This window comes from Narcine bancroftii, chromosome 1 (genome assembly GCF_036971445.1).
Source record: "Narcine bancroftii isolate sNarBan1 chromosome 1, sNarBan1.hap1, whole genome shotgun sequence".
Classification (NCBI taxonomy): Eukaryota; Metazoa; Chordata; class Chondrichthyes; order Torpediniformes; family Narcinidae; genus Narcine; species Narcine bancroftii.
In genome coordinates this window covers 291,993,864-292,006,450 of record NC_091469.1, presented here as the reverse complement: position 1 = coordinate 292,006,450, position 12,587 = coordinate 291,993,864, and the positions used below count along the sequence as shown (strand labels likewise).

Genomic DNA, 12,587 nt, shown 5'->3' with positions numbered 1-12,587 from the left:
ATGCGGATTTGAGTCAAGAAGTTATGTTCCAACGACGGGAATTCAATCCTGCTAAAGAGTTGTGGAAGAAAGGTTATAAGGCAACCTTTAGATATCCAGCTGTTTTGAAGGTTTTTCAAGATGGTTGCCAACCAAAGTTCTTTGATTCTCCAAAGGAAGCTATAGCTCACTTTCAACAGAGACATAGTCCGCCACAATCTCTAAGGAGACAAGAGATGGAAGAAAAGAGCCGTGCTCCAAGAAGGAATGGTTGTAATGGTGACTCGGCAGTTGGAGCTGATTAAAAGAAGAGTTGTCCTTTTTTTTCTAATGTTTTTTTTAAAAAAAAAGGGATATTAAATAATGATGATGTTAGTTTAAGATGAAGTGAGAGTTGGGGGAGAGAACTGGATAGGCACTATTTCCTGAAAGTAATCTGCTACGTGTGAGTTATCTCACACCCATTTTTTGTTATGGAGTTACCGCATTGCGCGGTTTAGACGGGAGGGGGTATTTTTAACCCCCTACCCGTTTTTTTTCCTTTTTTTTTGTATTATTAGATTAAAGAGTGAAGGGTTTTTTTTGTATAAATATAAAAAAAAGCATAAGAAAGTATTTGATTGTTTAAAAAACTAAAAATTGATGTGTTTTTTTTGTAAAGTTTATTCAGTAGATAAGGAATATCTGAAATTTAAATGTGAATGGGATGGATAAGTTTTTTTTAATATTTTTTCTTTAACTTTAAGGTGAAAGGAGTGGTAATTCTGGTGTATATTATTTTGCTATTTTAGTTATAGAACGAAGGGAATAATGGTGAAAGTTATAAATTGAATTGTACAATTCTTAATGAGGCTTGAATTTTGTTTGTGGTTTATGCTCCATTTGTTGAAGATATAGATTTCGTCGTAGATGTATTTTTATTATTTGGATATCTGAATTTTAACGTAATGATTGGGGATATTTAAATGTGGTATTGGTGCTTTTATTGGTTAACTATTTAAGAGTAAAAGGGAAAAATGGTGGAAGAGTACTAAAATTGAATTGTACAGTGCTTAATGAGATTTGAATTTTGTTTTAAGATGGTGGTTTATGTGACTAATATGATGATAGATGTGAAGTTAGTTGATATTTGGTGAAGGTTTATCTCTATAGAGAAAGTTTTTTTTTCATCTTTTTTTTCATGCTACAATTTTTTTTAAGAATTGAATATTGTTTAAGAATTTTTGATAGATAATGTTACTAACTTTACTAATTTTTTATATTAAGTTTGAGTTAAATATATGTTTCATCTTAACCGTTTGTTAAATATATGCATTTAAGTTTGATTTAAATATGTTTTTTAAGTCTGATATTTTAGTATTAATTACTTTTCTTTTTGTTAGTATTTTAATCGGTTATGTTTTTGGTTTTTTTTGTAAGTGGGTTTTTTTCACATATATTATTAACTTTATTAATTCTTCACTCTTTATTTTGGGGGGAAAGGGGGGTTGGACTAATTTGAGTTGGGTTATTAATGTGTAATAATTATTGGGGAGGGTATAGTTTATTTAGATTACTGATATTGTATTGTAATTTTATTATTTTATTCTTAATTTTTTTAATGTAATCCTATATGTTATTTATGTTATAAAATCTTAAATAAAGTTTTTTTAAAAATCATGTGACATGACTTCACTACTGATTCTGTTTCATTTCTACAAAAGCATGAATCGTGGCAGATGGCCTTTTTGAAGGTACTTCACATCCATATGCTAAAAGCATGTAGCTTTATCTCTTCAACAAGTTTGAATGGATCAGACTCCAATCTGTCTGCAGAGCTCAACCAGAAAATAGCTTTCTTGCATACACAGCTATTGCTCCAACAAACCCCTATTGTTTTGAATTCTCAATGGAGAACTTTTATGACTGTTTGCAGTTTTGAATTATCAGTCTTTTTAAGCAAAATGGCTTCCAGCAATTGAATGAAGCATTCAATTCTAATTTTTATTGCTCTGTTTTTCCAGCCATTTTGACTTTGAAAGTGGCTTGCCATCTCAAAGAATAATGTGTGTGTCTGTGTGTGACCCTGTATCCAACCCACAAAATAACTTTACTAAGATAATATATAATATTTTAACTTTCGATTAATATTAGCACAAATCTGTCACACCTCCTTCCCACAGAGGAAATTTTGAGCTTCTTAAAGATCAAATTTTTGAACTGCAATCTACCATTTATCTGGTAGATTTTGCATCCTAAGGTTATATAATACAAAGACAACTTTTTTTAAACATTGCAAATTCAACACCTTTACAAGCAATCAGCAAATGCATTATCTTTGCCTTTAACTTAAGTTATCACTAAATCATATTCTTGCAAAAGTAAACTACAGTTTAACAATCACAGTCATTTTTTTGTAATAGACAGCTCCTATCGCGTCATCACTAGCATTTACTGCTCAAGAAAATGGCTTTCCAAAGTTAGGTGATTTAAGGATAGGCTTGTGACATAAAATGGGTTTTAGAGTGTCAAATGCTTCCTGACAAATGGTTTTCAAAATAAACTTTTCACCCCCCTTTTAGAAGGTTAGTCAGAGGTATGGCGATCTAATACCCTACCATTCCTAAGAATCACCTAACAGCTTTCTTAACTGTGGGTATGGGAAATTCAAAAATTGTTTGAACTTTCACCTGTCCAGGCACCAATTTTCCTTGTCCAACAACATAACCAAGATATGTAACAGTAGCGTGACCCAATTCACTTTTAGCTAAATTAACAGTAAGTTTTGCTTCTAAATGTTTGTTAAACAGTTTCTCTAATGCAAACATATAACCATATAAGCATTTGTATGCTGTAAATCTTGAATCACAGAGTTTAACATTCCTGGGACATTCTTCATTCCAAATGGTAAAACATTGTATTCATACAAACTTGACAGACTTATGAATGTGGAAATTTCCCTACCCCTTTCTATTAAAGGAACACACCAATAACCTTTTAATAAGCCCATCTTCATAAGAAATTTAGCCTCTCCGACCTTATCCACACAATCATCCAACCGAGGGATAGAATAAGCATCTGTCATCAGATTCATAAACGGTGGCAACCACTTGCTCACTCTTATTTTGTAAAAGGAGATCAAGAAGAGCCTCTTCCAGTGTAGGGCAAGCTAAATCTTGCTTCATAAACTTTCTTGGTCATGTACAACAAATTCTGCCCCATCTAATGCCTTAGCACCATGGCTGTTCACGTCAAAATTATATTCACCTACTATTAAAACTTTATTATCCCGACACCTATCTCATAAGTTGGTACTGTTTTAGAGGCAGATCGTGAGCATTATCCTCAAGTTGAAGGACCAATCATTTTAGTCAGGTAGAAAGGAGTTTTGCTGCTGAATAAAACATTTATTTTGTATGTGTGATTGTTGTGTGCCAAATTTACAGAGTTATGAAGAAGTGTGAGTGATCTGTAGTCTTATTTCCAGGAGGGCGAGGGCGTTGCATAAAACATGGAGAGAGCTGGTACACTCCCACTGAGTTTGAAGGGATGGCAGGTCGTGCAAGTAGCAAAGACTGGAAAAGAAGCATCCGCTATGCTGGCCGCCCCTTGCAGTGTCTGATACAAGTAAGAACGTACTGTTTTATAAGAGATAACCTTTCCTTTAGAGTATGGGAGAGAAAAGGAATTGAAAGAATAGAAAATTATTTTTTGGGAAATAATTTATTAACATTTGAACAAATGAAGTACAAATATGGAATAACTCATGATACAATGTTTGCATACCATCAACTGAAAGCCTACTTAAAGGATAAATTGGGAAACAGACTGAGATTACCAGAAGGAAGCAGCTTTGAATATGTGATTACAGACACAATGATAATGAAAAGATTTATAACAAACATGTACATCAAGCTGCAAGAGAAGGAAAATGATGAAATAAGCTATAAACCCAAACAAAAGTGGGAAAAGGATTTAAACATAAAGATAAAAAATGAAACATTTGAAAAGTTATGTTCTGGAACTATGAAGAATATAATAGACACAAGATTACGCATGATACAGTAAAAGTGGTTACACAGGTTATATATCACGCCCCAAAAGTTAAAAAAATGGGATCCAACGTTATCAGATAGATGTTTTCACTGTAAGAAGGAAATGGGAACAACAGTACATGCAATTTGGGCATGTGAGAAAGTGAAAAAGTTTTGGGAAGATCTAAATCAGATATTAAATAAAATCACAAAAAGCCACATACCAAAAAATCCAGAGATCTTTCTTCTGAGTAATATAAGAAGTAAAGAATTAGGCCTCAAACTGGATGAAGCACAAAAAAGATTTATTATGATAGCCTTAGCTGTAGCAAAAAAATGTATAATGTCAACTGAGAGTACAGCAGTGGTACATGGAAATTAATAAATGTATTCCATTGGAAAAAATAACATATAATTTAAAAAATAAAGTCACATTATTTGAACAAATTTGGGAACAGTACATAGAACATAACAGAAAGGGCTTACCTCGGACCTCTACCCCCAAAAATGATAAGAAGACAAAATGACTCGATCCAGTGTGTAAAAGTAGATGATGCATTTATCTTGTTTATTTTCATTGTGTGATGACATTGTTTAATGGTTTTATTGTATTGTATATGTTGAATGTTTATTGGTTTTGGAGGGGGGGTGGGAAGGGGGAGGGAAGGTAGGGGAGAAAAAGGGAGAGAAAATGCCACTGTGTATATTTAAGAGGGAAATGTTTTTATGTATTTTGGTTGATATGGTTCACAGTGTGAAAAATTAAAAATTATTTTAAAGTAAGAACGTACTGCAGCAAAAGTCACCCCATAACCATCACTGACAGTTTAAGAATTGTTTACATTTTGCATTTGTGTGAATAGACAAAGGAGATGAGTATTCCTCATTATTCTCACTACAATCTATTGCTCACTTCAAAAGCAACACAAGAACATACAATGACTGATTTCAGATTGTCAGAGTACATACATGACATCACATACAATCCTGAGATTCTTTTTCCTGCAGGCCAGGCAGAATTATTATTTATTGGCAGAGCAAGAAAAACGACATGCCATACACATGTAAACAAATAAAGAAATGTAAACAAATTTTGCGTTACAGAGAGAGAGAGAAAATCAATAAAGTGCAAAGTAAGAGTCCTTAAATGAGTCCCTGATTGAGTTTGTTGTTGAGGAGTCTGATGGTGGAGAATGCTGCTGCTGTCTGATGGCAGCGTTCCCCATAGATGTTCTTGATGGTGGGGAGGGTTTTGCCTGTGATGTCCTGGGCTGTGTCCACTACCTTTTGCAGGGCTCCATGGTCTGGGGTATGACATAGAATGCAGACAGCTAGTGTCATGCAGCCCGAAATTTAGAAGGCATAAACAGTGCTTCTTTGCATGAAAGTAAAGTACCTTGCAGCACCCAAAGGTCTGCTATGCCTGTGTCAGCCCTTAACTAGCCTTTTGGCCTTCTGCCACAGTCCTACTTTCTTTATACAAGTCACTTAAAAAAACACAAATAACAGGGATCCATCCCTGCAGAACACCATTGGTCACAGCACATAAACATACCTCCAGCTACATTAACACTCTTCCACCATCACCTATGGGCCAGCCAATTCTGAATCCAAGCTTTCAATTCACCATAGATTTCATGCATCTGCACTGTCTAGATCAGCCTACTGTGAGGCCCCTTGCTGATGACTTCCAGCATTTTCTGTTTGGATCTGATGTGGAAAGGGTGAGAGATTCCATTTATCATGGTGAAGGTTGATGTTGAAAGAGAAGTAAGTGGCGACCTTGTATTCTATCTCTGATTCTGTGTTCCAGGATGGCATTCTAAATCCGCACGCAGCGTCCTGCACCTGTGCTGCCTGCTGTGATGACATGTCCCTGGTAAGATGCTATGAGTGCGCACCATCATGACTGTCCTGTGAAGTGTGATTGCAGGTTCCATGCACATTTACATGGAGTTGTGTTGTTAGCAGCTAAACTATTATTCAGGTCAAAGTCACTGGGTTTTTGAACATCCACACCATGTTTGCAGAACTTCAGTCACCTGTGATTAGCAAAGATTTAAGAATTTCTGCCATGGATGGTGCCATCTCCTGCCTTGCCTCCCACAGCAGCCCTGTGGATTTATCCTCCTCTCAGCCAGCTAAGGAATCTAATACCTCCTTTTTAATGATAACTGTGTGCATTTCTGGTTGCAACACTACAGGAAAGATCTGGTTAAGCTACAGAGGGTGCAGGAAAGATTCACGCATATATGGCTTCTTCTCTCTTATGTTTTTCCTGGGTTGCCAGAATTGGATGCTTGAGTGCAGTACACAATAGTGCTGGAGAACCTCAGCAGGTCAAGCAGCATCCAGAAGAAGTAAAAGGCAGTCGATGTTTCGGGCCTGAGCCCTTCATCAGGAATCTGGGAAAGCAGGAAGGCTCCTAAATAGATAGGTGGAGGAGGAGGAGAGGACAGGAGTGAGAAAGGGGAAGGGGGAGGGTATACACTGGATGGGATGGAGGGTGTACACTGGGTGGGGATGGAGGGTGCAGTCAGTGAGATGGAGGATGAACACTGGGTGGGGATGGAGGGTGTATACTGGGTGGGGATGGGACTGCAGTAAGTGGGATGGAGGGTGCAGTCGGTGAGATGGAGGGTGTACACTGGGTGGGGGTGGAGGGTTCAGTAGGTGAGATGGATGGTGCACACTGGGTGGGGATGGAGGGTGCAGTAGGTGGGATGGAGGGTGTAGTGGGTGGGATGGAGGATGTGGTGATGGATAGACTGTAATTCTTGTTCTGTTTCACAGACTGGACCGGTCAGGCTCTTCGTTCCATACAAAAGACGCAAAAAAGAAAATGAACCATGTACTGTTCCAGAGAAGAAGGATTCTCCGAAGAACATCACTCTACTGCCTGCTGCAAGTGCACCCGCCTGTACGTCTGTATCACTCAATGTGCGAGATGCTCATCGTGGGCTCACACCAACCACCCACAACTGGCAGTCAGTCTCATCATCCCCTCCAGCGAGGGTATCCCCCCCCTTGGCAGGGTGGTCCTTAACCACTTCCCATCCCCTCTAACAAGGGTAACCACCCCCGACAGGATGATCCTTTACCCCCTTCCACCCCCTCCAGCGAGGGTACCCCCTCAACAGGGTGGTCCTTAACCCTCTCCCATCCCCTCCAGCAAAGGTACCCCCCCTTGGCAGAGTGATCCTTAACCCCCCATCCCTCCAGCAAGGGTACCCCACCCTCAGCAGGGAGGTTCTTAAACCCCTCCAGTGAGGGTACCCCTCTCGACAGGGGTGAACTTTATCCCCCCCTTCCAATGAAATGTTCTGTGCAGATTCTATTTCTCTGAATAAACCAGAAAGTGCAGTGATGTTTATCTCCACTCCCACCTGCACCCTATTCCAACTGCAGTTTGCGTGCAGATGCTACCAATGCCACTCCCTTCCTGTTTAGATTCTGTCCTGGAGAGGCAGTCTACCCTTCCCCAAGGGCTGTACCTTCCATCTATGGCCATGATCACTGAATCTGGTTAATTCCCACTCACTCAATGGCTTGATTTTAAATTTCTCATCTTTGATTTTAATTCCTGGTATTGATTTCCCTGTATTTCATACCTCCAAGAGCAAAACATCCTTCTGCAAACTTTGCTGCTCCAGATTTAGCTCTGGGATTTCCTTTTTTTATGCTCTATAACAAAAACAATTGCTAGCAGAAGTCAGCAAGTGTGTGAAGAGATAAATCAGTTGATGTTTCAGTCAGTCACCCTTCCTCAGGACTGGGAGAAGTATGGAGGGTTTACATTACAATTATAGAGTTGTACATCAAGGATACAGGCCCTTCAGCCTACCATGCTGACCTCTACCATCCCCACACCTTAATTCATTCCATATTCCTCCATGCCCCCCTCATCCAGGTACCTGTCCAGATGCCTCTTCACTGTTGTTCCTGTTACTGCTTCTACCACCTCCTCTGGCAGCTCATCCTACATACCAGGTACTCTGTGTGAAACATTGACCCCTCAGATCTGTTCTAAATATACTCCTCCTCATCTTGATCCTGTGGCTTCTAGCTTTATACAGCCCTACCATGGCTACCTACCCCATCTGCCATTCATCATTTTTTAAAGCTCTGTCCTGTCACCAGAGAAAACAGACTCAACCTTTTCTCCAGTCCAGGCAACATACTTTACTCTCTCTCGCTCATTTTATCTGTAGTGAGGTGACCAGAACTGCACACAACACTCCATTGTAGTATACAGCTGTAGCATGACATTCCAACCCAGAAATGCACACAATACTCCATGTAGTATACAACTCAATTTAAGATTCAGATAATTGTCAGGTAATAAAAATGTGTCGTATTACACAAAATTGCCTTTTTCCTGCTGTAAGGCAGACAGATTTGTCATTGGCAGAAATTGCCTGATGTGCCTCTTACAGTCAGAGAAAGAGAAGCAAAAGAGAGCCCCCTTCCACCCAGTGCCTTGGCTTATGAAGGCAAGCATGCCAAAGACCTTGCTCATCACTCAGTTTTCAGGGAACTAGGTATTTGTACCTCAAGGTCCAACACAGCAGAGCTGGGGAGAGCAATGGTGTGAAACCAAAATTTGTATGGAGGTAGTTTAAGACAGAACTGGATAGGAAACATGAGAATTGACTGTTAGCAAGGCAGCTTCATGAAATGGAGTGTGAACAGGACATAAATAATGACAGGAAACAATGACAGTGGTTCATCTGAAGCTGGAATTTTCATTTCTCATTCCACAAGTTTACAATTGCCCAAACCTGTTCCTCTGTGGCAGTGGTGGAAACAACAGAGAGTGGGATGGGAAATGTGCATGCAACAAGAGCTCAGTATTGTCCTGCAGATCATCTAATTTGTGTTGGTGTCTCCAATGTCACAGCCAGAGAAAAAAACTAAGAATAATAAGTAAAATCAAAAGCTGATAATCTCCACTTCCCACAGCTACTGTAACTACACATCCTTATACCCTGCCTCCTGTGAGGACACCATTCCCTTTCCCAACTTCCATCCTCTCTGACACATTGTTCCAGTGATGAGGCTTTCTGCTCAGTTGCCCCTCTGCTGTCATCCACTTTTCATCTATTTTATGTGGTCTCGCCCACTTTGCCAGGACAGAACAAAGATTGGGTTCACATTCACTGACCTTCACGTTCAACATGCATTCCTTTGTCAGCTGCAATGTGATCCCACCACAGTCATCCTCTTTGCAATTCTTCAACTCCATCGTTTCTCATTCCTATGGTGATATCCCTTTCACATCTGGTTTCTTCAGTACTAATACTACCTGTCACCTGACCTGCATCAACCAATCACCATCTTCTGTCTTACACCTCACTGTTGCCCACATTCTGCTCTGAAAACCGTAAAACCTCCACTTCCCACCCCCCTCCACTGCTCAGTTCTGAGAAAGGTCAGTGACCCAGTGTTAACTGCGTTCTCTCTCCACAGATGCTCTTTGACTGCTGAGTTCTTCCAGTATTTCTGTTTTTGTTTCAGATTTCAACATCCAAACCTTTATTTTCCACTGCTCCACCACTGGGCGCTTTGTCTTCACCTATTGAGATAATAAGGTTTGGAAGTCCCTTGCTAATCCTCTCCCTATCTAACTCCCACCATTTTAAAGGTATTCCTTAAAACCTAATGTTTTGGCTAAACATTTGTTCATTTACCCTAAAATCTCCAATAAGGCAGAGAACTGTACTACACAGGAACAGGCTCTATAGTCCACCATGATGCTAGTCTAACTAATCCCATCAGCCTGCACATAGTCCATGTCCCTCCACCCCTGCCTGTTCATGTATTTAAGTGCTTCCCTGACAGTGTGTTACAGGGATCCACCACTCTGTTTAAAACACACACATCTCCTTTAAACTTTCCCCCTCTCACCTTAAACCTATTTCCTCTAGTATTTGACTCTGTTTTCCCTATCAATGACTCTAATCATTTTATAAACTATCAGATCTCCCCTCAGCCTCAGATGCTCCAGAGCAAACAACCCAAGTTCGTCCAACCGCCCCATATAGCTAGTGCTCTCCAATCCAGGCAACATCCTGGTAAACCTCCACATCCTTCCTGTAATGGGAAAACCAGAACAATACTCCAAATGTGGCCTAATTAAAGTTTATGCAGCTGCAACATGACTTCCCAATCCTTGCATCCAACACTCCAACTAATGAATGCAAGCATGCCAAACACTTTCTATACCATCCTATTCACCTGTATGGTCACGCTCAGGGAATCTGGACCTTGTACCCCAATATCCATCTGTACATCAGTGCTACTAAACATCCTGCCATTTGCTGCTTTTGAATGCCCCTTGCATTTGACCTCCCAAGCTGCAACACCTTACACTTGCCTGGATTAAACTCCATCTTCCATCCCTCTACCAATATCTCCTACTGCTCTATATCCTGGTGCATCCTTTGACAATCTCGCTCATATTCAAAACTCCACCAGTTTTTGTGTCGTCTGCAAACTTCCTGACCACCTGATATAGTATCTCGGGGTGCTTCTTATGGTGAAAGTACTATATGTTGTTGTCAGCAGCTAAGGATCTCTCCCTTTCTTGTCTTGTTTGCTAACCCCAGTTGCATCCAATTCCCTTTCCTGACCCAGCTGAGACTGACCATGTCCACAGATCTAAGCTGTTTATGCTGCAGATGCACCTGTAGCCTGGTCAAGCTTTAGATACCACCTGAGCCATTATCTTGCATTGATTAATTCGGGGACACAGGAGACCTATTGGGGAAATGAATCTTTGTCAGATAAAAATGAGGAAATGAAGGAGGAAGTTTTGGACAGAGTTTATACCAGTCTATCAAATGATAAGCCTTGCAAGAAACTGGATCTCTTTGAAACTGGGATTGAAGAATAAATCATACTGGTCTTTGAAATTCTCAACAATTTTATTTCCAGTTACAATGACTCCAGGTGGGCAGATCACCCCCTCTGGGACACTGGCCTTCGAGCGAACGTCTACACCAGATGCCACAGCCATTATTTCAGATGGTGCATCACAGGGAGATGTCTTCACCAATACCACAGGTAAATCATGCTAACGGGGCCTAATCCTAGTACTCAGCTGCCCACGGTGCAGTAAGCCTGAACCTGTTCCTATGTTCTGTAGTCTCCAGGTTACATAGGTTATGGAACATGCTGCTTACTGAACTAGGGAAGAGGGTTTGAGACCTTAGCCAGTGCTGCAGATTTTGTATGCATTGAGAGACTATTTACCAGCTAATGCCACGTGCTAATCCCAGTCTGTATACTCTATTCCCATGCCTCCCTCACCCATTCCTCAATGTTGATGGTCTCGCTCACTAATGTGGATAGTGGCTCACTATTTTCATCTGCACCAGTGACTACTGGTTCATGAGATGTTGGTTTCAAAGGATTCCCTGCTGGTCGAACAGATTAGGGCGGCACGGTTAGTGTATCAGTTAGCGCTATGCTGCTGTAGCACCAGCAATTGGGACCAGACCTGGATTTGAATCCTGTGCTGTCTATAAGGAGTTTGTACATTCTCCTCGTGTCTGAGTGGGTTTTCTCTGGGGTCTCCGGTTTCCTCCCACCTTTTGAAATGTATTCGGGGTTGTAGGTTAATGGGGTGTAAATTGGGCAACCCTGACTCGGGGGCTGAAATAGCCTCTTACCATGCTCTATGTCTAAATTTTAAAAAATTTAATGTAATTTTTTTGAATATTTTATTTATAAATTTTAAATCACAATATCAAACATTACATTAAGTTCAAAAATTATTCTAAAAATTATACATAAGGTATATATAAAAGAAAAGCCCCTGCTCCCCCCTCCCACCAAACCCTTAAAAAAGAAAGATAAGAAAAAAGATAGAAGAAAGTAAGAAAGACCGGAGAATGCCAAGGGAATAAAGCACTTATAACATAAATGTTAATATTGGAGGTTACCAAGAAGTGAAGTTATCAGAGAGTTTATCAAATATTCAAACCCACGTTTTCCAAAACAAATGATATTTATTTCATAAACTATACTAATCTTCTCTAATGGTATACAACTATGAAGTTCTGCGTGCCATCTTTCCATACCTAAATCAATATTTGACTTCCATGATATTGTTATGCATTTCCTAGAAATTGCCAAAGCAATTTGTACAAATTCAATATGATGCATAGTTAATTTTAATTTAGCTCTTATAACCCTAATATTACTCAATAAAAATAACATCGGGCCCATGGAAACTTGACCATTGTAATCTGTTCCAAAAAAAGTAACAAATCCGAAGACTGGGAACAGTTCAAGATGCAGCAAAGGAGGACAAAGGGATTAATCAAGAGGGCAAAAATAAATTATGAAAGTAAGCTTGCGGCAAATATAAAAACCGACTGCAAAAGCTTTTATAGATATGTCAAGAGGAAAAGATTGGTGAAATCCAGAGTAGGTCCCTTGCAGTCAGAATCAGGAAATAAGGAAATGGCAGACCAATTAAATTCTTACTTTACTTCTGTTTTCACAAGAGAGGATATAAATAACCTCCCAAGGATGTTGGGAAACATAGAGACTAATGCAAGGGAGGAGCTGAAAGAAATTAGTATCTCT

General features: G+C 39.7%; 1 protein-coding gene across 3 annotated transcripts in view; it reads left to right on the top strand.

Moving 5' to 3' along the window:
- Positions 1-12,587, top strand: part of LOC138746224 (deformed epidermal autoregulatory factor 1 homolog) — a 62,421-nt gene that overhangs the window by 23,674 nt on the left and 26,160 nt on the right. For all 3 annotated transcript variants that reach the window (XM_069904289.1, XM_069904281.1, XM_069904296.1), the window contains exons 5-8: positions 3,446-3,585; positions 5,806-5,871; positions 6,786-6,912; positions 10,929-11,057. In XM_069904289.1, the coding sequence (XP_069760390.1) occupies positions 3,446-3,585; positions 5,806-5,871; positions 6,786-6,912; positions 10,929-11,057 (462 nt within the window). The remainder of the gene's footprint in view (positions 1-3,445; positions 3,586-5,805; positions 5,872-6,785; positions 6,913-10,928; positions 11,058-12,587) is intronic.